Raw genomic sequence first — 27,602 nt, forward strand, 5'->3', positions numbered from 1 at the left:
ATTGTTCAGACAATATGGGGGGGGTGTACAGACCATCATTCCGCACTACATTACATTACATCCTGCAGCAACAGACTCTGCACACAGCAGGCCCGGGATGCTGTTGAGAACTCTTATTCAATAAGCGCATAATGACTTTCACATTTTGCTTCGTAATGTGTGGCCTCTAGAGTCTAACCCAGCAGAAATAGAACGACATTTGGGGAAATGTGCTTATTATTATTATTATTATTATTATTATCTTGCAGAGAGTTAAGGACTTTATGCACAAGGGAGAAAATAATTAGGCATATTTCTGTCGCTTTGAAATTTACAAATTCTGTATAAAATGGGATATGTGTTTTTGGTTTGTTATCTTAAATTTTGCCGCTGTTTTTGTTTAAAGTATTGAGGTGCTGTGACACCCAAATCCCCCCCCCAAAGTGTGTCTGTCTGCCTGTCAATCATGTGCAGTTTAACTCTGTCAGGGGACGAAAGTGCGAATGACTCAGTTGTCAGTTGGTTCACCAACTGAGCTCTTCACTCACCTCCTCATCCCAAATGTTATTGGCCACATAGTGAGTGTGTGTGTGTGTGTGTGTGTGTGTGTGTGTCTGCTGCCTCTCGTCGCCCCAAACTGCCACTTCCTGACTAATGGAGGCCGCGTGAAGAATTACTGTCTGCTTCTGTCGGGATGAAGTGACCTCAGAATGCACGCGTAGAGGTTACCGGATCGGTCTGGTGACGGAGACTGAGCCAAGATCGGAGCAGGAGGCTGGCTACGGCTCATACGCCACACTCCCCAGGACGCACGCATGTTAAAGATGGCAGCTGGTCGTTACTGAGCCGATGGAGACTTGGACAGACACGGAACTCACGGTGGCGATGATTATTAACACATAAAACTGTCGCCCTTCGTAAACTCTTCTCTCGTCAATCACACCACACCGGTGAACTTTTCCAAAAGTCACTCAAGCTTCATTTGTTAATATTTTAAAACATACTCGATACACAATAAAAGGTGATGCACGACCTGCTGTTGTAGTAGATTTCCCATGCAAACTAACTCATTTAAAGCTGCTGTAATGCATTTTTTTATGCTAAAAATGGATCAAAATTATTTATCATGTGAGAGGGATTGCTCCAGAAACCTATTTTACACTACCTGCTCAGAGCAGACGCAGGTCCACAGAGATCACAGTTAGCAACTGGCTGGTAAACATACTGTATAGTGGAGCATTTGGCAGCTAGAGAGCCAGATATCTCCCTCAGGGGTTGGTGGAGACCAAAACCAAAGCTAAAAAAAAAAGAGTGAATATCGAGCTTTCATCTGCCAGGTCTCCAGAAACACAGCTTCAGATGAATGATGAAGTTGCTCTGCGTCTGCTGGATGTGTAAATGCGCCACTTTTTGCTAATATATCAACTTTACAAGGGACAGTGTTGTTTTTGCAGCTTTTTTTTTCAGTATTCAGCATTTTCTAAAGGCCAGAATATGTTTGTATAGAAGTCCTGCCGAAGGTCGCAGACTTACAAGGCCTCTCCGCGTCGTCCACGTTCAGCAAACAGAGACACAAGCTGCACGGACATTACGCAAGATCCCGTGACTCCACCAGTGAAGGCATTTGATCAAGTCCAGAGGACGTTCCAACCTAAAACACGTGATATTCGTTTGTAAAACGTGTATTTTATTATGGTTGTGAAAAGCAAAAAATAATGACTTATCAACGGCAGGAAGCTGCCTCATGAAAGTCTCAATGACAGTAAACCCGGTGTCCCTCTCTGCGATCACGATGCCTGAATTAAAAGCTTCATAGTTTCAGCTATGATCATAGGTGCTACGCGGCGAGCTTGATATGAGAGACGTGGTAAGCTGTGAGTCGGAAGGTCTCGAGCTACAAAACTGAAGACTTTCCAATCGCACAAACACGGCCGGGTCTTTCTTTGAATGCAGCTGCGTGAGTCATGTTGAGAGAATTCCTCATCTAAACAGTGGGCCGACGTACTAGACAGAGTGTGTGTGTGTGTGTGTGTGTGTGTGTGTGTGTGGATACGTACAGTATGTGGGAGTCATCAGCTTACTTTTTCTTCTATTGGATGGAAAGGGTGAAATGTACAACCAACAACCTACAACGACCACGTGATTATTGAGTGATCAAAGTAGAAACTACAGAGACGATGCGCCGTTATGTCTTTCCCTTCTGTGGAACAGGTCGTCGCCACGTTATTCTCCCATTAATTCTAACCTTTTCGCAGTAACTATGGGATTTACTGTCACTTTACTGAATTCATTCACTGATTGGATAACTCTTCTCTCCTTGTGCTGCTTTCACAGATCAAACAATTTGATGGTTTTTGCCACAAAAGCAAAACAAGGAGGTGTGTTTCAAGTCCTAATCTTTAGACGATAACTGTTTTTTCTTTTTCACCACTTGGGGGCAGCAGAAACAACAACACTGACATATTATTACCTTTTACTGTAAGCGGACATGTTAGCAGACAGTTAACACATTTAACAGTTACGGCACAACATTATAATTCATGTGGAGTCGTGTGTTTTGGTCTCTGAGGGAAATAACTGGCTCTTTGACTGGTAGACGTCCTCGGCCTTTTGACGGACGGACGGACGGACAGACTGACCTCGTGTGAACTGGCTGATGCTTAGTCTCTCTCTGGGTGCCCTCTGAATCACCCCTCATCATCCCACCCTAATGGGGCACAGGATGCAACCCCAGCCCCACACCATTACATGTTTACAGCTAATCACCTCATTCATAGCACCCACAGCTGGGGAGCAGAGCAAACATCGCCTCAAGGTCTCCTCTACCGTTTGGTGGAGCACACTGTGAGTTGGGATACCTTGTTGAAATATAAATTGTACTTTTCCCTGTCTTGTTTGTATCTGAAGCTAGTGATGTATTAACAGTCTGACACATTAAGTGGGTACCAGAGATGCAGCCTTTTAAGCACAAAATCCCCTGACGATGATAAGGTGAATCCATGAGTGAACAGACCACTAATCCAGACTGAGTGAGGAGGAAACGTGGACTTAAACATCAGCAATGGTTTGCAGAAAACCACAAAAGAAAACCTCAAAAGACCAAAGAAGTGTTTGTCCCACTGCATCAAATCAGAACACAAATGAGCCGGTCTGCACTGCATATACAAAATACAAATTAATTCATATTTAAAAATAATATGCAAATATTGCTCTCATCCAAAATCAAAAATGTAACTTGATTTAATTGATTTTTAAATGAGACAAATATATTGTATGTCTCATTAGGTAGAAGCTCTTAATTGAGAAACGGTGTTGATTTGTGTTTTTACCGCTCAAAGGATCTAAGATATGGAATGTATATATATATATATATATATATATATATATATATATATATATATATATATATATATACGTATATATATATATATATATATATATATATATATATATATATATATATATATATATATATATATATATATGGTGCATTGCTTTTCACACAAAGCCTCTAAATTAAAAGCACTGCTCATGCAACAAGCAAGTCAAAGACCCCTTTAGATCATATCCTGTGTGACAGGACTGTGTTATAATTAGACAGTCATGTTTATTCTGACTCTATTCCTTTCTCACGCACATAATAACTTAATTTCAACTCACTCTCACTTATAGTCTGAGCAGCAACCTCTCTCTCTCTCTCTCCCTCTCTCTCTCCCCCTCTCTATGTCTCTCTCTCCCTCTCTCTCTCGCCCTCTCTCCTTCCCTCTCTCTCTGTCCCTCCCCCCCTCTCCCTCTCTCTCTCTCGCCCTCTCTCTCCTTTCCTCTCTCTCTCTCCCTCTCTCTATCTCTCTCTCTCTTTCCTTCTCTCTCCCCCCTCCCCCCTCTCCCCCCCTCTCCCTCTCTCTCTCCCCCCCCCCCCCCCCCCTCTCTCTCTCTCTTTCTCTCTCTCTCCCATCAGTCTCGTGAAGTCATAAGCAGCCGCTCAGTGCCGGGCTGAAGCTGAAGGAGCGCTGTGAGCTCCACAGTTCAAGATTCAGCGCATTCCGCTCAGGTTGACAGCTGCTGCAGCTCCTCCACAGCCTGCCCGTGTGGAGACACCACCGACACCATGCACCTCTAAGAGCTCCGACAACACCGTCTCGTGTCTGGCCTGAAGGGGAAAAGTCTGCTAGATCACTTTCCTTGCGCCGCTGAGGTGGACCAAGCGTCAGAGGATTTTTTTTCCCCCTCCTCTTCTTTTTCGACTAGTCCGTTTCAATTCGTCCCCCTTCCGCCTCTCGTAGTCTCTCTTTTTTTTTTTAAACTTTTATTTTTTCCTTCTAAAAAAAAAGAAAAGGCGCTGCTGTTTCCCCGAGTCTACCCAGCACCCATGAATTCTGATAAAAATGTGTACCTCGGCAGAGACAAAGGCATCATGCGGAAGAGAGCCTTGCTCCTTCGGAAAGGTTGCAGCTTCGAGATTACCAGGTAGGTCCTCCTTTTGTTTGGGGGGGACGATTTATTTCGTCCGGGACAAGAGGGCGATCAAATCGGCAGGAGATTGCACACATGCAATCTCCTGCAAAGAAGTGTCACTCCACATATGGCCACGCAATGATTTATCTTTCACCTTGTGGATGATGGGGGGGGGGGGGTATCCAGAATCTGCAGTGTTTCTAATGAGTGTAGTCTGAGTGTAGTCTGCTTTTTCACCTCTCCGGTCAAAATCACATCATGACGTCTATTGTTCATCTCGCGCGCTACCCATTTCCAACCCCCGGACCGTGGTGGGAAGCGTTACGCACGGATACATTTCGTCTGCACCTGACTCTCTGCGATGTTGTAAAAGCGTCTTAGTGTCAGGACGCCGTCCGGAGCCAAAACATGAGTCTGATCGGGCAGTTCAGTGCCGTCCACATCATGAGCCTCAGAGCGCTGAGATTGTGCGGGCTTTTAATGCAGGAGATGATTTGCTGTATGAGTCGTGTGAGGCACAACTGGACACCTGTGAGTGTGTGCGCGCGCGCACACACACACACACACACACACACACACACACACACACACACACACACACACACACACACACACACACACACACACACACATCCCGAGGCCACAAACGCATGAAGGCAGGGGGCCTTGGTGACAGACAGACCCCATAATGAGTTGCTGATTTGCCTTCTCAGCGTGGTGAAACTGTTAAGAGGCCTTCTGTTTGAAGCTCCAGTGTGTGTGTGTGTGTGTGTGTGTGTGTGTGTGTGTGTGTGTGCCCGTGCTAACCTGCTCCCTGTGCGGTCTCTTCTCCCACTCATTTGTCAGTTTGTGTGCTGTGGTCTGGACCACTAGCTGGTATCATGTAAAGGCTCTCACTTTTACTGACAGTGACACACCAGATCCTCGCTCTTTTGCACAAGCGCCCGCTGTCCACAAGACTTCCTAGCTGAGCATTGTTTGCCAAGAACTTGTGACAGCAAGTGTGTTGGAGCAGAGTGACTGAGCATGACGGCATGTGACGGTAAGCTCAGTAAGCCTTGCAGTTTTTCAAAGTCACATTGTTTTGGATGCATTGTGTCCGTTTTTAAGGTAAAACCGTAGCAAACACTGTCAAAATAAGCCATCTGTGCTGGGTAACGGCAGTGTGCCGCTGTGCCAAACCAAACTGGCTCAATTTGAACCCAGTCACTTTCAGCGAGAGCGAAAAATGTCCAATTCAATATATTAGAGCTAAAGATGATGAACAATAAATGTCTAACAGTCCAAACCTAAAACAAATATGCAGTTTACTGTAATGAAGACTCGGTTTGATAACTGTTTTTGGCATTGTTGCATGATGAAATGTGTTGATTATCATAATCAATTAATCACCTAACTGTGGCAGCTGTGGTTTCCATTCTCTTGATTGTATTATTCTCTTCACATCGCCTCCCTTAACTCCACCTCCACTCCCATTGCCTGCCATTTCAGACAGATCTGTGGAGGTGTGCATGAAGTGCAAATTTACTCATGAATCTCGCTTCATTGCTCTTATAGCTGATAACTTTGTCTCAATGTGTGTGTGTGTGTGTGTGTGTGTGTGTGTGTGTGTGTGTGTGTGTGTGTGTGTGTGTGTGTGTGTGTGTGTGTGTGTGTGTGGTGTGATGGTGAGACTTGTTGTCTCTCCATCCAGGCTGCCAGGTCCCACTTCTCTCCTACTAGGCATGTACTGTGTTCAGGGTGCATGCGGGGGCGACATTTGGCCAGCTTTTGTTGCCGAGCGCTGGCAATCAAATCGCACGTCTCTTCTAATTAGCTTGATTTGCCCCGTGTTGTGATGACGGACCTCGCTTTCCTCCTCGTCCGTAACGCTGTGGACCCGGAGTCACGGTGTAAGGCTTCCTGGCAGACCGTCTCTCGGACTACTGGCAGTTTAACGGACGATCAATCAGGACCAAGCCTGAAGTGCGATACTGAGGGAATATAGAGGACACTCAAGCAAAAGGGCCGCTGCTGAGAAGCCTGTGTATAAATTCATCGCACTGCAGAGATGCATGACCGACACGTTCAGACAGTATGTTAAAAACATGCTCACACACACACACACACACACACACACACACACACACACACACACACACACACACACACACACACACACACACACACACACTGGCTGAAGCGTTTCCATATGTTTGCCTGTGGAAGGATGTCATAAGGTAGTTTTATCTAGACGATGATCTGCCCTCTTTTTCTCCTACAGGCATATTGTGTAACAGTGGTAGGAGAGGTACTCGGATCCTTTTGTAAAAAATTACTATTAAAAGTACAGAGGTGTTATCAGCAAGTGTACTTAAAGTATCAAAAGTAAAAGCATGCATTCTGCAGAAAACAGCCCATAAGTGTTGTATTGTTATTATGTTTGACATTATTAGATTGTAAATGGTGATGCAGCAGTTAAGTATCGTTGGTTGACATGGAGCTAGTTTTGAGCACTTTATATACAGTCAGGTAGTTTGTAAAATGGTTCCCAACATAAGGGGACGGCCCCTTGCCTGGGTCCAGATCCTTGAGTCCGCCCACTCCACGAGATCAAGCCGACCGATTCGTCCGACAGCGTGACGCGAAACGTCCAGATTTAAAAAAAGTAATCGACGAGTGACGATCGCCTTAAAGTGTCAAGCTGTTGTCAAGGCGTTGTCGGCTGTGCTCCAGAACCCAGGAGCGCTAATAACACCGCTGACACTCACGCTTTTCTAAATTGATTCAAAGGATCGAACAGCACTCTGCTTGATGTCGAGAAACATTTATTATTTACCTCTTGTCATACGCCACAAGATGTCGGGCTGAGACTCTGGCGTAGCTTTCTTTATCCTTGGCTTCTTTGTTGGCGTATTCCCCCCCCCCCCCCCCCCCCCCCCCCCCCCCCTCCCCACACACACACACACACACACACACACACACACACACACACACACACACGCTCTACATTGTATATCTTCAACCCTTACAAGCAAACACGAATCCTCCCAGAGAAGTCACGGTTCTATAAGGGAGAGTCATCTCGACATCCCTGAGTCAGGGACTACAATAAATCATCGGCCTGCTGAATAATAGTTTTGAACTCCCTTGATTTAAAGAAATTTAATTTTGCGTATGTCTTTTCAATATCCCCGGGAATCAAAGGCTAGTCCTGTGTCTTGTAACTCACTCCGCTCTTAAAACACTGGCACACGGTGCGTCATCATGGCGACACGTCACCTGTCACCTTAAAGTGACGGTCGATTCAGACAGATGCGTCGGTGTCTCTCGTGATTGGTTCGCGGAAATCCAATTCCCCAATTCCTCCATGGAAATTGATTAGAGTGGAGGCAGTGTCAGGCTGCAGATGGATAATGAGTAAATGTACTTTGTTACTTTCTACCACTGAGGGAGAGGCGTCTTTGAGTAATGAATCCAAACACAAGATTATTCTAAATCTTAACAATTCTGGTGATTTGTCCTAATCCCCACACGTTAATCTGCTTCTGGATAAATACTTCACATTATATTATTATTTCTGACTGTTTTGGGCACGGCTTCGTAGTGACTAAGCCTTATCTAACGGAGTCAGCGGACTGCCAGCTGGCGTCTCGTCTCCCTGACAGCAGGTCGCTGCAGAGGAGCAGGTGAAAGCAGGAAATCTGTTCGGGAGCGCTGGAACCGGTCGTTTGGTCGTTCTCTGCTGTGCTGGTCTCGGGTGGCTGACGGTTGCCGGTGGCTGTATGTTGTTGCGTGGTAGTCGCGGCGTCGGCTCAGTGAGTAGAGTTCGCTCCTACGGTCTGCAAGTGTTCTTGAGCAAGGCACTGAAACCCAAGTTTCTACCTCTGGTTCTGCTGCATTGATTTTCTTTACCTGTTCATGACAAAACAATGTGAGTCTTTAGTATCACAGGAGAGTAAAATCAGTCGAGTAGTCTTTGAGCTCAAAACAAGCACACACAACTTTGGGCAAGTTCTTTGCCCTCGAGTCTTGAGCTCGACAGGAGAGTCTGGATCTCCTCCAGGAACCACGAATCCAAACCTATTTAGTGTTTCTTCCCCCCCATTAATTTTCATAACGTATCAACTCATGACTCTGGTCCGTCTCAAACGTCTTCCTGTCAACCCCCGGCTAATTATGTGTGAATGAGATTAGACCACGCGGTGACACTCGAAGGAGCCAGGAAATCACTGGCTCAGCTCGGACCACCAACTGGCAGAACAAACTTAGCTCTGAGAGACACAAAGGGAAATTATGTGAACAGGCAGTAACGCATTCTACGAAAAGCACACACACACACACACACTGACCACCATGGGAAGATTTTATTAGATGAAGCCAGTATCAGAAATCAGAAAAAGGTCAGTGCCGGGCCTTCTAATGAGTTCAATGACAACATCAGCAAATTCTTATGCAGTGGAAACTAACCGCGTTGGAGTCTTTTGGGCTCGCTTGTCAATCCATAACAGAACATTTTGTAGTTCATTTAAGGAAAGGCATGCGCTGGCAGGAGCAGAAAGCCCATTTATCATCGGAGCTAACGCAGGGGCAGTGTGTGATTAGAGCGTATGGTTTGATTTTAGTAACGTAGACCTAACGAATACAGTAAGGATGAGGAAGGTTGTTTCACGACGCAGGAAAGGGGGAAAAAAAAAGAAAGACGGTCTGGATTAGTTGGCTTTGATATGTGAGCTGCTCATTAATCAATCCAGCCCCTCCTTGCTTTTACCGTCCAAGCATGCCTCCACGAACAAAAAGCTTCTCGCAGAGCGGCGATAAACTTCCCCCCGCAACAGCGGCCGCATTAACGGAGCAAAAATAGATCCTGCGGCCGCCGAAACTCTTGACAGACTCCTTCCCCTCGCTCCTGTTTACCTGAACCTCTCACTTCAGAGGTCGGTTCAGTGCTCGTCCTTTTTGAAATGCTATCAGCGTCTTCGTTGACCTCTCACTCTGCTAAACCCACAGTGTGGTTTTTGTGACTGTAGTTTGGCACAAAGACTGGAGCCAAATGTAGCTGAGGCGATGCATTCAGGTGCTTTGCAAAGGAATGGGCAAGAGAGTTTTGAGCATATGTGCCTTTTTTTTTTTTTTCTTTAAAGAGAAAAGGAAATCTGTATTAGGGTTTGTCCTCTTGTGGTTTCCTGGTGAAGCTTTTTACAGTAGGCTTCAAAGCAGCATGTGAATGAAGAACATATGTTTTGAATGTCAGTCATGTTTTCTATGTTTTTTAGATCTCGGAATGCAGGAACACGGACGGGACTATCTCTGTAACAGACGGAGGGAAAGTGGTCGTGGTGGGCTGGGTCTCCCTCTGCGTTACAGTCTGTCATAAAGCAGCCAGCGGGGAGTTGAATTGATGGACTTACTGACATTTTTGCTGACTTGGTGCTCTCCTCTGCTTTGCATACTGTGAACTCGTGTAGCCCTCACGCACACACACACACACACACACACACACACACACACACACACACACACACACACACACACACACACGTTAGAGGCAGATACCACACACAGACTTTTGTACTCTTGTAGTTTGGATTGGACAAGAGAGAATGAAGACACAGTGCAGACTGTTGATTAAAGATTATTTTAATCGTTCAGCAGGTCAACATCATTTTTCAGCACCCTCCAAAACCATCTCAAATCCTTGTTATGATGATGATGAGGCTGGGTTAGGTGCAGTCATAGAAACATACTTGGTTGAGGTTAGGGGATCGTGATTGTTTTGGCAGATGAATTGCTGATACGACTTTCCTTCCAACCATCCCTAACCCTTGCATGTGTTTGGTCCAATCAACACGTCTAAAACACAAAGATATTTACTTTACAGTCATAGAGGAGTAAGAAAATTGGACATTTTCACATTTGAGAAACTGGAACCAGTACATTTTCTGTCATTTTTTGCCCCCCAAAAAATACATAACGAGCACTCAATCTCGATTTAATGCAGCAAAAAAGCTATTGATTTTATTCGTCCTTTGCCCGAACGTGACGACTAGCCACCTACATTTCCCACAATGCAGCTTGACTGCTGACAGCTGGGTTGGAGAGTCAAGTTATTATAGTTGGATTGCATGCTCAGTGTTGGTGCAATATTGTATCACTTGATCACTGATTTCCATAGAAGGTTGTAGCTGGGAAATTGAAATGGTGAGCGCGGCTGGTTCTGCTCTGCTCCGTCGTGGAGTCGGTCCCTCAGTGAGGTCTGATAAACACCGGACTGTAATCACTCCCATATGTGGCTGCATAGCTCAGCACAACCCGGCGCAGTTCAGCCATGCGCACAATGCAGAGCACCGGGCTCATTTAGTCAGAAAAATAGATTCAAATTACTGGAGGAAAAAAAAAAAAAAAAAAAGAAAAGGAAAGAAAAAATCCCTGACTTGATTACCGCTCTATGTACGTCTACTCTTCGACTGAAACATCTGCTTCCATTTAGGGCTTTAAGACGCATACCTACACATTAAAATGCACTGTGCGCTGCTACGGGAACGCTCCGAGGCTGGAAAAACATTTCCCATCATAAGCCCGACGTAGAGCGACTTGTCCTTTTAAAGCAAAGGCGTCGGTCGAGATGCAAGAGTCCTGTTCTGTTTCCCTTTTTCTCAAAGTTGTATAAACTTTTTTTTGTGTGTGTGTGTGTGAGTGGTGTTTGAATTATGAACGATATCAAAGGAAGTCTGCACAGCACGGACGCTGTATGCGTGAACGCTTGTGAGGCGCTTCACACCAGCACTCTGCCGCCGTCATAACCCTCACAGAGCGGTCCAGGAGAGGCCGAGGAGGAAGCGGAGCCCGTGAAGGGTTACTGATGTGCATTTTTACCCTGCGGTTTTAAGGGAGGCCGGCCAAAACCTCTTGCTGGTTAGAGACTGAGCCATAGAGAGAAAGAGAGAAGGAAGTGCAGCAGCTTGAAAGTATGCGTGGAGTCAACGAGGAAGAGTATATTTTCAGCAGAGGTTGTAAAGATGTGGATCAAATTAAGTTGTTGAAGTGTGGACATTCCTAAAAACAAAACATCTCACAGGGAGTTTCCCTTAACTCTCGGCCTCTCAGTTGTACTGCGATAGTACATGTATGGCATGTTGCTATTTCTGCTATTGCTTTAAACGTATGCGTGCATTTTCCAGTTTGTGAGTGACAGGCCTCACTGAACCCTCTACTGCACTGCGTTTCCATGGCGACTACAAACTCTTTAGGACCCTCACACCCTCCCATTCATACAGACAGGATCTATGTCCCACTTTAACGACAATGATTATTGTCACTAAACACAAAGTACAGCTGAATTTAGCAGGATAGTTTTACAAGTGTATCGGAAGGATCACAAGTTTGACCTGAGGATGGTGCGAGATGAAAAGTTTTTACACTTTTACACTTTATCCTCTGGGGACTTTAAAGAATTGGATGTATTTCAAGCCAAGAATGATTCATATTTGCCTTTTTATGATAGTAGATTGGTGTAGGGAGAGAATAACATGGAGCCATACCCACACATTGTACTTCTTTTACAGAGGCAGAAAATGTGCCTCTCTCTTTAAAAAAAGCAAGAAAATATAGACGGAAGGTTCCAAAAATGATTGAAGTACTTTATAAAGAAACTAGTGTCTGTATGTTTCTTTCCAGTACACCATTTTTAATGCATATACACTTTTTTTGCCTAAATAAATCATCACCACAAATGCATTGTTCTCACCCTTACTGGACATCATTGCCACGAGGCGACGTACGAATACCCAGGTGGGGTAGGTGGGGGTGATAATTAAGATTAAATGTAATTGGTTGTTCATCAGAAGAACCTTCTGAATCTTCTGTGAAATAAGGTACCAATATTTTTTTTCTTCCTTAAATAGCATAATTTATGCCGGAGAGGGTTAACGTTACCTATACATGATGAAATGATAATATATTGTTTCTTATTTAATTGTGATAAACATTATAGCCACAAGAGGGCAGAATCTCCCTGTATAAGCAGTGATGTTATCATATGGTGGAGGGTCAGTGTCACACTTTGCATCTCCGTCATTTAACTCAAGCTTTTTGATCCTGCACCAGTCTGAAGTCAGACTCAAGCTTTTTGATCCTGCACCAGTCCGAAGTCAGACTCGAGCTGAAGAGTTTCAGATTAAGAGCGTGAGTTGTTTCGTACGCAGTTGAGGCGGTGTAGTAAATGACATGCCTGGTACTGTACATTGCTCATTCATACTTCATACAGAATTAAGAAACAGTGGTGTTTATGTCGAGAGCAGCTGAGCGTTTAATTCAGACATGGACAACGAGCTCAATGGTTTCTTTGTGATCTCTAACAGCAGAAATCATCGCCCACGAATACCAATGCATTATTTATTTTATTAAGGACTAAAGTGTATTGTCAGTGTCCCAAAAATCTGCACACACACACACACACACACACACACACACACACACACACACACACACACACACACACACACACACACACACACACACACACACACACACACACACACACACACACACACACAACGCATGTAGCCATAGGGCGAAGGGGCAGAGTGGTTGTCCAGAGCCGGTCTGACCGTTACAGACAAAAGGTTAATCCACCTGATCACATTTAATGAGAGCGCCAATCATCAATCTCTGCAGTCCGACACGGTGACATTTCACAGGAGGCCACGCGGTGACCTGCTGGCATTTGGGACGCACTAGACACAAAGAGGCCACGGTCTGAATCCAAATCCGTGTGTGTGTGTGTGTGTGTGTGTGTGTGTGTGTGTGTGTGTGTGTGTGTGTGTGTGTGTGTGCGCGCGCGCGCTTATTTGTGTAAATGACTGCCGTTAGAGAATATCTCGAGCCGTCGATGCCGCTCTGCGCTGACTTCTCACTGAAGAAGCCCCAGTATTTTCTAGGGCTGCGTATCGGCAAGCACCCGCGATGCTATATATCGCGATATATATATATATATTGCGATACGATAAATATTGCAATACTCCATTTTACCATGAAAGTGTTCGGAAGTACAACCGATGCCAAAAACTCCGAAGTCCAAGCTAAATGTCTTCTTGAACTCACCATTTTGCTGCTTCTACTGTTCCAGTGTGGTGCCGGGTGAATAATGCCACATTCAAATGAAGCCTTTTTACTAAACCGGAACCAAAGCGTCATCAATGAAAGGTGACATCATGGCAGGTCTATGGATTTGCATGTTGTATCAGGATGTGTGTGTGATGCAAAAACAGCCCTGCTGCCTTGATGCTTGTAGAGGTGCGTCATGCACTTTGCATTCATGTTTTTACTCATTTTTATATATCCAATTAAAGCCATTACTCCTTTTGGATCCAGTGTTGAGAGCTGCACATCTAATTGCATTTTTCACATTTTCACGCTCTCACACGCAGCCCAGCAACGGAGGCTTTTGTTTATCCGACGCGTGGGAAAGGTGCCGTGGACAGACACGGCTTACTTGGTGAGACCAAAGGGCCGGAGTGGCAGCTGTCCAGAGAGAAGGCGGCGTTCAGCTCCGAGGGATTAGCACAGTATCGAGTCGAGAGCTCCTGATCCGCGTCGTGCCGCGTCGTGCGGCTTCACGGGCTTCCGCTGCCGAGGCTGTACGTGCCAAAGTGCTTGTGGATACACACTCGCGGTTGTTTTGTGTGTACCTGTGCACTGCAGCCATTACTGGCACGGACACATGGATTGAACCCACGCGCTGTAATGCTTCCACCTACATTTATAACCTGATCTTTTGAAGTTGCATTTGTCTGGGGAATGCCAAGCCTGGGATAGTCCACCACTGCTGGGTCCCACACACGCACACACACACACACACACACACACACACACACACACACACACACACACTGGCATGTACAAGATTTAAAGGGTTCTACAGTTTATATGCTGAAACCCTCAGTAGTTCCAAAGCACAAGGCTCACTGGTTATTCAGCGTAATGGAAAGCTGTGTGTGTGTGTGTGTGTGTGTGTGTGTGTGTGTGTGTGTGTGTGTGTGTGTGTGTGTGTGTGTGTGTGTGTGTGTGTGTGAGTGAACCCTTTAGGTCTGTTTTAAGAGCACTCGGTCTCTTAATGACCCAATACAAAATACGGTTACACATAAGTGTCGTGTGATTTCAGTTAATCCATGTGCAAATGTCATGCGCATTAAAGTAGAAGGCGACTAGACTGCAGAATAACGGTTGGACTGCCCAAAACGGTCGATCAGCAGAAAATGAATCGATGAATGGTTATTATTTGCCCCCCCCGTCACAATGCATTTAAATACCTTCCAGCGTCTTATAGCCTTCATTCTGGGTACAAAGTGGAACCTGTTGCACTATTCAAGGTACCCTTCTTACAGTTTTGTTAACGTTCGCCAACACACATTGTGTATCCTCAAAGCCTAATAAATGTGTAGAAAGTAGGGACGCTGAATTCTGATGCTTCAACCCCTCAAGCACCAAGTTCCCCGTGCGCGTTACCGCCACCAACCATCGGTGGAATGTCTGCACACAACACAAACAAAACAGTGGTCAAAGCCTCCACAGGGTACCTGTTCTAAAAGCTACAGCGGCTTGTTCTGTGGTCCGCCTCTCAGCGGGATTATCGAGCTCTGCATCCTTCACACTTTCTTTCTTCCTTCTTTTTTCTGCTGCCAGTCTTCAGTGTCCAGGTCTCAGTCTGGTCATGACAGCTGTGTCTTACCTTTACCCTTTCAACGCGTTATCTTGCCATGTGGGAGATTGCGATGAGCAAATATTTACCATTTTCTGACAGTTTTATCCATAATCCATAAGCAAAATAATCATCTGGTGCAGCTAACTGATGGATAAGGATAAGTGGATACATAGATTTGTCCATTAAGGCTACCCAAAATTCACTGGATCCACTCTTTCCTCCTTCATTTCTCTTTAATTACTCTTATATTCTAGCAAATATCATAATATTTGAGTTGGGTTTCGAGGATCTGGTTGAATTAATCTCCAGAGTAATCAACAATAATAATAAAAAGAAATGTGTTGGCTGCAGTCGTATACATCTTAGATCATTTAACGGTTCGTCTTCGTCAGTAGAGATGAAGGGAGACGTCAGGAACGAATTGGACGCATACACCTTGTATTTCCTGTCTTCTTTTCATCGTGAGGGATCGGTGTATTGTTCTCCTCATCATTTGACTACCACAGTGTACTAGCTATTTCTCTCATGGCAGCTTTGTTATGCATTCAGGATGATACTGTAGCTCCAAGGCCACATTAACGAGCTGATCTTTGAGCAGGAAGTCTCCCCCTCCTGACTTCCCTCGTTACAGACGGGCTTTACAGACGACCATTGGAAACCAGAGGCCCTTATGCAAAGGTCATGTGGACAGTGCGTGTCAAAGTGTAACAATGGGAGGGTGTGTGGTGACGCTGTGTTTATGCAACATGTATGAATGTCTCTGTGTGTGTGTGTGTGTGTGTGTGTGTGTGTGTGTGTGTGTGTGTGTGTGTGTGTGTGTCCTGGGGCTCTAATTAGAGGCGGGGGTGTTCAGGTATCTCAGGCTGATCCTTTGTAACTCGATCCTGACGCGAGGAAACGAGGGCTTCAGTGTTTTCAGTGAAAAGGAGTTCTCTTTCTTCCGGCTGTCGCGGATCTCAGCTGCATGTCGACGTGAGCCTGTCTATGAAAGGCAGTTCAGAAACGCCACGTGTGTCGGAAGCTTTAGGTGTTTTCTCGGTGGTGTGGCGTGCCACAGAGGGGGGGTTTCTGCTGATTAAAAATTGATGAGCAGCTGAGTGCCATGTAGCCTGAGCCGAGCATTCCTGCACTCTTTCATGACGTGTGTGTGTGTGTGTGTGTGTGTGTGTGTGTGTGTGTGTGTGCGTGCGTGTGCGTGCGCGCGCAGACTGAGCTAGAGACACAGGCTGTGGCAGAGCTGTTGTGAAGGTATCAGATTTAACTAAGCTCATATTTCACCTGCTGTGTGTGTGTGTGTGTGTGTGTGTGTGTGTGTGTGTGTGTGTGTGTGTGTGTGTGCAGAGAATAAACAATTAAAGTCTGTTTTTTTTTGCCACATTCCTCTGTTCTTCCGCTCACATGTTCAATATCTTCTTTCCTTGTGTGCTCCATCTATTTACACACACTGACATGTGACATGACAAGTATAAGTATCTAGTATTTCTCATTACTTTGAGTGTTTGAAACCTAACCCCTGACGTTTGGACCCGGGCTCTTTTTAACAGCTTAAACAAAACTCCTTGTTTTATCACCACGATGCTCAAAACGGCCTATAGCTGGTATTTTTATGATCACAACGTATCAGATTAAAATGTGAAAACAATGTGACGATGTGTAAAGAGTCTCTTGTAGTAACAAACCTGCAGAGAATCATCACCTGATGCTGAAGCTCCTCTCGACTCCACAGAGCTTTATAGAGAGAGTTTCAGCTCGGCACCAAACGGCGTGAACGTAGTGGAGCGTTGAGACGCTAATGTGGACAAATGATGTCATAAAGACGCTAGTTTCTAAACGACCTTAAACCTACTTTGGCAATTTCTTCCAATGTTACCGATATATCCGTAATAAGCTAAAATCTAGTCGAGCTCCAGTAATAATATTGCTTTTTTTTTATCATAATTTCCATATTTTCTCCAAATATATTCAGCAAATGTGCAAACTCAGTTTTTGGCTAATTAAACCACTTAATTACTTGTTACAGCATTGCGTTTTGATAAGGCCAGAAGAGAAGAAAAGATGACTTTAAAAGGGATGCTTTTGATATTTTGACACATGCATTATTGGGGTCTGTGGGACCCGAAACACTGAGAAAGGGAGACGAATGACTACAAAGCTCAGGAGTGGACGTTTGCCGTGACACGCCATCACTCAGTTCCTCTGATGAATGCATCAGCGGTGTAATGAACGCCACTCGCACATTGTGACCACACAGTGTGAAATAAGTCAATGGAAGGCATGAAGCGCATTTTGAAGAGGTAAAGAGAGAGATGAGAGAGAGGAGAAGAGGGAGGCTGAATGAATGAATGAATGAATGAATGACCTCGTCATTGCCTGGACCTTTCTTTGAGTGCCATTATGGGTAGACCCCAGAGAGCGAAGCAGAGTGATTGATGTGATCTGAGTGGCGAAAAGAACTGCAGAGATCAGCTTTTAAGAGAATATTTTTTATTATATTGTCCTTTTATATCCTTTTTTTTAAAGATCTAAGCAGACAATATATTAATGCATTATAGTATAGTCCAATGGAACAACTTTTGAGGTTTTGAAAAAGTGTTGTGGGACCAAAATCAATATATTGATGTTTACAACGGCAGACTTGCCGGATTACAAGCTTGTATTAATGGCATGCTAGCATGTACAACGTTAGACTCATTAGAAAGCAGGAAATCCAGCATGATGATGAATTACCAACTCGTTTATTAACTGCATCAGGCCGATGAAGAAAAAAGTTGTTCACAACCTGGCAACCCAGAAGTTGCTCTCATCAATAGCTTATTCTGTTCTATCATATGGAATAATAGGAACGTATTGGCTCACTATTAATAAAGCCGTTAGTTACAAGTTAAAGGTGACTTATTAGCAAGTGTAACGACAATTGACTTCAAAATAGAAGCTGATACGACCTAATAGGATGCAAAGTAGACCACAGGCTGCGTTTCCTGCCCTTTGCTGCTCCTAACTGACCAGGATGAATAAATGCATGTTCAAATCCCGACTGATGTGAAGCGAACCTGCTGCATCCTGCCAGGAATATATCCGAACATCACTCTGCGCTCCAGGATATTGTAACTGTAGAAAAGCGTCACGTAATTGACGGTGATGTAACAGTAGCTCAAAGAAGAATAAGAGGGAGGTGGGGGGGGGGGGGGGGGGGGGGTACAGATATTCAGCTCTGAATGGTGCCTTTTGCTCTGCAGAGCCTCCAGCAACAAATTGCGGAGGGAGGGAGGGAGGGAGAGAGGGGGAGAGAGGGAGGGAGAGAGGGGGAGAGAGGGAGGGAGAGAGAGAGAGAGAGGGAGAGAGAGAGAGAGAGAGAGAGAGAGAGAGAGAGAGAGAGAGAGAGAGAGAGAGAGAGAGAGAGAGAGAGAGAGAGAGAGAGAGAACACAGTAGACGCACAGCTCCTATGGCAGAGCCGTTCCGCTTCATCATCACGCTGTGACCAGTTGCGCGTATAGAGACCGGAGCCAAAAAGAGTCCGACCGCCAACCGGGTTTTGATCAGCTGTTGTAGGAGTTTGCGCCGCAGTGATGTCCCTGCGCTCTTAACTGGAGGACGAGCACTCACACTCACACACACACACTCGGAGAGAAGAGAGAAGAAGAAGAAGAAGAAGACGCCGGTTTGTTGTTGTCGCCCGGTCCGCTGGACTGACATCGCATGGGGACATGAACAGTGTGGATCCAGCCTCTAACAAACTGTTGACTTTCAATCATCGGTAAAAAAACAACAACAACCAAAAAAAACAACCCGACAAACATCCTACTTTTACCTGTGTGTGTGCATGCTGCCTCTCATCTGTTGAATGCATCGCTCTCTGTGCTCGCTCCTTCACATACCTGCAGCACTGGCTTTAAATTCATCCTGCAGCCCCGAGCAAGCTGAAGACACCTGCTCCGGTGTGCGAACCATTTATGCGTAAAGTGCCTTTTTTTTGCGCAATCTGATCGTCTAATAATGCTAAGATGAATCGACTGTTTGGGTCGAGTTTTGATACTAGTTATGTATGAAGTGTTTTCGTACTCTGGCACGGCTGGCAAAAAACGGAGTCCTACTGAATCCACAAGTCTCCAGTCTGGAAGTATTGACGCTTCACATCAGACTCTTTTTGTTGTTTTTTGATTTAATTGAACCACTGCGCTGGTTTATGCGCAGCTTTGTCGCCAGTTTTTAATGAAACTGAGTCGGTTCATCTGTGCGGATATTCTGTTGCTTATTAATTGTGCAGATATTTCAGTATGCACAAGGAAAACTATGAATTATTCATCGCATGCTTTTCTGTTCATGGTAGAGTGGAGGTACATGCGGCTCTGGCATTATGACAGCGACATAATAACGTATGCAGCCGCACAGGAGGCAGACATCTGGCTTAAACTGCACAGCCGAGTTCAGATGTCGTCCGGGGCTACTTCGTACGGCAGCTCATTTCCAGCCTCTTGGATTGTTCTGAAAAAGCCATGCTGTTGCAATGCAGCTGCACCTGAACAGAGAGAGGGATCATACGGTGATCATAAAGCTCTTATGGCACAGTGCTGCCAGTAGCGGAGACGCCTCCTTTCCATGCTGCACCACTGGTGCGGAGAGGGAGGAGAAGAGCCGGAGATGTCAGGAAATTTCCATGAAATGCTCCTTTTGTTATGAAAGCTTTTTGTTATGACTTATCATATTGCTGTTATGGCATGATTTTGGCTTTTTTCTCAGTTGTGTTTGATAGTCACCTGCATCTTCGTCCAGCTCGTCCTCATATTTTCTATTATTAGTTTTATTAAGTATAATCTAGAGGCTCTGGTAGAAAAAGTGTCTGATGGGTTAGTTAGTTTTCATCCATGAATTGACAAATTAAAGTCTTAGCGAATGAATTCAAATTGGATTAACATTTTTTTTTTTACCAAAGTTGCCAAATTGAACCTGTTACCTCATTTTGGAGGAAACGAGACGAGTGCTATTGTTTCACATTTTAAGGTCACATGATTGCAGTCATTTCTAGGAACTGCAGTAGAGGAAACAAGTCGTTTAAATTATTAATAACGCTCATTTAATTGCCAGGTGTATGTAAGAGACAGAAAGCTGTTGAATGGTTGATAAATTCTGGATGTTGGACCTTTTTTTTTTAATACGTTTTCATTGTTGCTCTCAAGAGTCTTGTTTTTGCCTCGGCTCGTTGGCATCGAGGTCGCCACACTCTCGAAGAGAGCCTGTTCATGGAGCGATTTAAAAGGTTTAAAGAGTCGTACCGTATTCAACGTAACCGATAAAAGGATTGGCTTCTTTTCTTCGGCAGCATGAGGTCTAGTATGATGGGTGGCAGTGTGATTTATGCTTCACATTTCACTGTACTGTATGGAGCCTTTCAGTGGCGACTGTCCATTGTCTTGTGACAGAAACCACAATTTGTAACCTTTCCCGTCCTCCATTACTGAGGGCAGCAGCTGAGTAATGAATATCTATTCTACCTCTGTTCTGTTTCAGAGCTGTTTCTCTTTGGTCCAAGCTTTCAACGTCATTTTTTCTTTGGCCAGCAGCCATCACGAAGTGACTGAACCTTTTTGGTGGTGCAGAGTTCAAGTTATGATGTCCAAACATATGGGCAGCTTTGAATGCTGGATAATGGTCTCAAATGTTCAGCAGCATGTCGGGACTGTGAGGCCTTTTAGTGATTTTTATCAATCACTCTTATAATCACAAGACTGAGAGTCTGGAGCCATGCTGGTAGCTCTGTAGTCTGTACGTGCAGTAGGTTGAGCTAAACGCTAATGCCGGTATGCTAACACGCCCACAATGACGAGGCTAACATGCTGATGTTCAGCAGGTATCATTTTGACCACGTTCACTGAAGTATTTGTGTACGTTGGCATGCTAGCATGTACTACTTTGCACTAAACTCAAAGTACAGCAGAAGCTGATGGGGATGCAACTTAGTTTTGCAGGTATTTAGTTATTAACCATCCTGAATGTTGCCGTCAGATAAAAGCCATGATGTCTTTGCAATCCATCCGATAGTTGAGATATTTAAATTTGGACCCAAGTATTGACCTTAGTTGACCTGACTGACCGACAGCAATAATATAAAATAGTATAAAATGGGCTCTTTAAGCTGTATTATGTATTCAAATACATGTTTGATAAAACTCAGCACTTGCTGGAGATTTGAAGTGAAAACATGAGTTTGTATTTCCCCCAAGAATAAAGTATTTTCGGTTTCAAACCTAATTTTCGGCGTATACAGAAGTAATTCCTGACAGGATGAACAAGCTCACACCTTAAAGGATCCTTTTCTTTGTTGCTTTAATTCCTCTAACACGCTATACTCTAAATCCATCTAAATATGTCATCTCCACTGCGTTGCACTCCCAGAGCTCTGTTGACAGGTACATGTTCCTCATTACACTTAAGGCACTTTACTCCTTCGGCTCGTTCCACCTCTTTAATAGGTGTCGGCACAGCTTTTTGAGGTCTGACAGAAGCCGCCTTGTGCACAAATGGCTCTTAACTCGCCGAGGGCTACACCTCCTACATGTGTTAAAATATCTCTCATGTTGAGAGAGAAAGAGAGAGAATTTGACACTGATCAGTTTTCCCCCCAAGTACACAGGGAAGCACTTTAAATCTGGCAATATACAGCCAAGTGTTTTTTGGTTTTGAAAACGCATCTTTCCTTGTGTGTGTATGTGTGTGTGTGAGTGACTGCTTTGATGCACGCATTTCCTCAAGTCAAACCAACTAAGGTTCTGAAACTCAAAAAATCCCTCTTGAACCACGGCGACTAGAGAGATGTTGTTGATGGTACATGCAATTTCAAAACCCCCCAAAAAACCTCTATATTTTTTCATCTTTTATTATGTCCATCCATATGTACCATCCCAAGAAGGCTTAATAGACGGAGATGAGTTTCCTTAGGAGATGGAGGGGGTTTCATTAGGAAGGTGGGTGTGGTGGTATCACTCCATCTTCCCAGCACCAAGGTGCAATCCTTCTCATGACCCCTCTCAGAGGAAAGGCGAGGGGCAGGAAAGATAGCAACCCGGCTGCTGAGAAGAAGAAAAAGTGGGAGCGCACGATGGTAATGATGGAGCACATGTTGTGGTGGAGCTCCCAGCAGACCCCACCCCGATCGCACCAGTACATAGAGGAAGAGAGTGGGTCAGGAATGGGTGATGGATACATCCTGTAGCACGAAACGCTCTTTAAAATGCGTCCTTTAAGCTTGAGTGTGCATTATATAGTATCCACTCTGCAGAGAGAGAGAGAGAGCGAGAGAGAGAGAGAGAGAGAGAGAGAGAGAGAGAGAGAAAAAAAAAAAAAAAGAGTTGAGGAGAGCTATAAGAGGAGTGGGGGATGTGGTCCAAAGAGACGGAGGAAGCAGAAAGCATGCAGGTCATGTTGTCACTCAGACAATCGTAGAGACGTATGCAAACATGAAATACCACCCACATGTGCACACATGGTTTACCGCTCGCTGCTGTATAGAGTGCTGCAGGAATGAGTCCCAAGAGGCGGAAATAAGTTCGTATTTTGTGCTTCCGGTTCCCTTGTCTCCATGTCTTTTTTTTCAACAGTGTGTATCAACACTGATTGGCCCTTCTCAAGTTGACAGGTTGTTGTTTATCTTAGGGGAACATGCAAAATTATTTCATGTGTTTATATTTTTGCATTTTTAGGACACATCTGTTCTGACTAATCTTAATTTAGCGTGTAGGCATGCTAATATTTGTGCTAAATGTATACATTTGAGGCTAATGATGGTGTTGGATGAAAAGTCATTGGATCACTGTTTCCCTAACATTTGATACTTGATCATTTTTCAGGTAGAAGGCCTTACAAATATCCCAAATCTTCAAAATCCAGCTGTTCTGCATGTAACAGTGAAAGCTGGTAGTCTCTTTCTATGTATTGGCGGACGTGTCTAGTCTGTGAGCGCATTTGGCTCGTTTGACCAGTCGCTGCAGTCCGCTCTCCATCTATCACTGTGGCTTAATTCAATCAGGACCAGCGTCTCAATCAGAACTGGGGTCGGCCGCCGCTCCCGGGCCAGTCACCATGCCACCAGCCGGCCAGCCACATCGACAAAGACTCAGACAGGAGGAAGGGACAGAAAGAAAAAAGGGAAGAGGAGAGAGAGAGAGAGAGAGAGAGAGAGAGCAGGGCGAACAAAGTAGGCATGACCAAGAAGACAAATTGAGATCCAAGAAAGACGGAAGAAAAGCAGATGCTGCGACTGCCTCAGTGTCTATGTGCCTGTGTTGTGCGATGGAGGACAGACAGGCCATGTGTCTGACCATGCGTTTGTGTTGCAGCTCTGCCTCGGAGGACTTGGGCTGCAGGCGTGGAGACTTCAGCAGGAAACACTATGGTTCGGTGGAGCTGGTGAGTCCCACCCACAATGCACTAATCTGTTTGTTGCTGTCTTTTATGTCTCACTGTGACCGTCCCCTCATCCTCTTTGTGGATTCTTCTGCTCATGATCTCCCCTCCCTTTTCGCCTCTCTCTCTCTCTCTCTCTCTCTCTCTCTCTCTTTCTCTGTGTTATTGCCTTCCCCTCTTTTTTTTTTGTTGACATGGACGGACAACAGAGGGGGGGACTGATGAGTCATGACGTCCTGGGTGTGGTCCAGCGATGTGCTTTGCCAGCGTGGATCACAATGGGTGATCGTCTCACAGTGATGCAGGACTCTGCTGCCTGCTCAGCCTCCAAAGTTCATTTGTTTTGAATGCTGCATCACAGTGTGCGTCTTTGTGGTTGGTTCCTAAGCTGTTGAGTCATTATTGCTTTAGGGGAGAGTGTGTGTGTGTGTGTGTGTGTGTGTGTGTGTGTGTGTGTGTGTGTGTGTGTGTGTGTGTGTGTGTGTGTGTGTGTGTGTGTGTGTGTGTGTGTGCGTCCCTCCACTGCGTCTCTGTGCGTCCCGATTAGCCCAGAGGCACAGGAAGTCCTACGGTTTCACACTGCAATCGTACTTCCTACCCGCGACATATTGTGGGTTGTTCCATGAGTGCCGCGCTCCACGTGTACGACTGATTAGTGTTGAGGAGAAACCACATGCCGCCTATCAGCGCTAGCAGACACACAATGCTGCTGTGTGTGTGTGTGTGTGTGTGTGTGTGGGGGGGTGTGTACGTGAGAAAAATAAAGAGAGAGAAAGAGAGAGCAGTTTCCAAACACCGTAGTGAGTGTGAGCCAGCATGGGTGAACTGATAGCCTCAGTACTCAGCGTGTGAGACGCCTCTTCCTCTTCCTCCACACTAAACGCTGTATGGCTTCTTTATCTTTGTGTTGTGCTGCACTAGAGTTTGATAGGAAGAGGTCCTCTGTGATCCATCACGATGGATACACTTTTAGATGCTTTGGTAATTATTGTAAATGGATGAAACGTTGAACACAGTTGTCAACTTCCAGGGTTTGCCGGTAATTCGAGGGACCGGTCCTGTTGAAATGACCTCCCTGGATGTTCACTGTAGGCTGTGAACTAATAATTAGTGTCATTCATTCTTGATTTGTTAATTGTTGCATCTATCAAATGTTGTATAATTAAGTGGAAACCACTTATAGTGATCACAGTTTTAAATAATTCACTTACACTGTTCATTCAGCATAAGGGGTAATACAATTAAAACTACAGTAATTCTTCTTTTTTTTTAATTCTAAGTCTTTGTTTCGATGTGGCTGCGTTGAGTCATGATGGGGAAAAAGAAGTCATTTTGCTGCTAGTGATGGAAACAGAAACCGGTGGACATCGGGACGTGTGGATAATAATTTGAAATGTGTACAGCATCTGTATCTGTGGATTTTGTGTGAAAGAAATATTTGGGTTATTCGCTTTCCTGCTGCGAGTTAGATAACAGCATCGATAGCGCTCTCATGTCTGATCAGTAAAATTGAAGCCAGCGTTAGCGAGTGATTAGCTTAGCACCTCGACGGGAAGCGACCGGCGCCTCGACGCCTCGTTTCTTTAATTCATACCAAACAGAAATGTGAAAAACAAACGAGTCGAATCTTTGCTCCTTGACTCTGCGGTGGAACTACGTCTCCGTTCTTCTGTTGGAGAGAGAACTATAATTGCCCGTGTGAACATACAAAGGAAAGTGTTTTTGTCAACTCTGGCTCTCGCACTGTTTAAGGCTGCGTGTCTCCAGGGGAGGTTTGTGCAAAGGTTGGGAACGATTCTGGTTCTGATGCCTTCTAGCCAACAAACAGCTCCTCGTGTTGACAGCGTTGAGTTTGTGTGCCTGTTCGATGTGAAGCGGGCAACATCTCAGCACCTGACATGTCCATCAAATACATAGAAGTGTTGAATATCCACAATTCTGATAATGTACTAATGTTAGCCTCACGTTGAAGATAAGAAGGAATGCAACAAGAAATGTCAGAATAGAAAAGGTTACAATTAACTTATTTGTTTTCAACTATAAGATGCACTGCTCAGTGCATATCTTGATCACAATAAAAATATATATATATATATGGGATCTAACTCAAGTGGAGAGAAATACTACATCAAACATACTTACAATTCAATGTAGTAATTTTTTTGCTTAGAATTTTACAAATTAAAAAATGTTTAGGTTAAAATGCATCTATTGTCATGTATACATTGGGAAAAATATGTACTAGATATATTTAAAATATTATATATTCAATTTGATATGTTATATTAAAAGTTGCCCTACTTCAACACATTCATGGATGATTTGTTCATAGAATTAGTCTCACATATATATATATATATATATATATATATATATATATATATATATATATATATATATATACACATTTTATTGTCCTAGAGATCTTAAAACCATTACATTTAGTTAGAATTTTTTTTCCAAATATTAAACGGAGAATAAAAGATATTATTAATTAAATATATATTAATATATATTTTAACATTCCACTATGAGCAGTATTTAACATATTCTATATAAAAACGTTTTCACACAGTCCTTTTCCTCTACAGTGACGTTCCAGTGACTGCAGTACAAACCTTCACCCTCGCGTTGCCTCTTTTCCAGACACGACACTAACGCCAGTGTGTCCCAGCGCTTTGAAGCAACATGCTTTCAAATGTCTGAACACAAGTGGGAGACACAAAAGCAGGGTCTCCCTAATAACGGAGAGCAGCAGAAGCACAGCCGTGACTCATCCTGTGTGTTTGTTTTTATTTTTGGCATCATTGGAAACCGGGTGGCGGTTGCCAATATGAGCAGCTTCCTCCACAGACGCCGGTGCGAGTGCACGACTCACTCCAGTCCACACATAAACCACTTTTGACATTCTAAGAAGTGTGACGGATCCAGTAAGACCTCCAGTGCAGAAGTGTGAAGGATCATTTCAGCGCACACCGATGGAGAGTTTGAAATAAATACTCTGTTCTCAGAGGACATGAAGGACACGTGGAGGAATCGGGGACACTTTTGAAATGCAAAAAGCACCCGTTCTGTTGTAAAGGATTGCTGCAGCGATGCAAATTCACCACAGTTGCAACACATTTTCAGGAAAAGGTTTGAATAGATTTGCGCAGGCGGCAGACCAACAACCAGGATGCTGTTGACGTGGAGCAGCATCTGCAGTCCGTCTGCGCTACGTCATCGTATAGCCTGAGCCGCTGTAAGATGTTTTATTGAGTTTCCTTTAAGCGAAAGGCTCTGAGTGAATTTGAATTCCCTCTGGTGAACGGAGGGACACGAAGTTCTGAGATATCTCAGTCAAGAAGCAAAGCTAGGCTAGCATGGCTAAGATATGTCCTGATCCAGAGAGGTGGAGGCAAGACCTCACTGTGATCACCCTGAAGTCACCAGGAGCTGGTGGAATGTTCATCCACTCACCAGTTCACTGCACTGGAACTTACTGAATCATAGGACTTCATTGGCTAAAGTTATCCTGACTAAAGGCGAGCGTGTGGAGAATCAGTGTGTGTGTGTGTGTGTGTGTGTGTGTGTGTGTGTGTGTGTGTGTGTGTGTGTGTGCACACACACACACACACAAACTCTTCAAACACTCGTCCACAAAGACGTGCAAGCAAATACTCCATGGTGGCATCTGCATTCAGAGAAAAGAGACAACAACACAAAAACACAAAAGAAACTCCCACCCTGTCTTTAGTCAGTGACAACTTCACGATCCACTTCTAAAAGCTTAATTGTGTGTTTGGCACTAAAGCTGAAACCAACAACAATTAAACCCGTTTCATCCTGACACAACAGCTCGGAGAGGGTGGCAGTGATTTTATTTATTTATTTTATTTTTTTTCCCCAGTAAATTGAATTTTCTTCATTTGAGATGAAGGCAGTGACGGATAGGTGAGAGGTGGGAATCTGTGTGGTACAAAGGAAAACAAAATCAAACGTTGGTGGTGCTGAGGATAAAACCGTGTGTGTGTGTGTGTGTGTGTGTGTGTGTGTGTGTGTGTGTGTGTGTGCGGCATTGTGTTGAGAGGTTAGCTGTCAGTCTTGCAC

General features: G+C 44.5%; 1 protein-coding gene across 1 annotated transcript in view; it reads left to right on the top strand.

Annotated features, from left to right (window-relative positions):
• The first annotated feature begins 3,973 nt into the window (after positions 1–3,973).
• The window catches only part of garnl3 (GTPase activating Rap/RanGAP domain like 3), a 55,331-nt gene continuing 31,702 nt past the window's right edge, over positions 3,974–27,602 (top strand). The window contains 2 exon segments of the mRNA XM_068705653.1: positions 3,974–4,446; positions 23,447–23,516. Of these exon segments, the coding sequence (XP_068561754.1) occupies positions 4,349–4,446; positions 23,447–23,516 (168 nt within the window). The 5' untranslated portion in view covers positions 3,974–4,348.

This window comes from Cebidichthys violaceus, unplaced genomic scaffold, assembly GCF_023349555.1.
Source record: "Cebidichthys violaceus isolate CVI_PGR_0920_01 unplaced genomic scaffold, fCebVio1.0.p SCAF_12, whole genome shotgun sequence".
Taxonomy (NCBI): Eukaryota; Metazoa; Chordata; class Actinopteri; order Perciformes; family Stichaeidae; genus Cebidichthys; species Cebidichthys violaceus.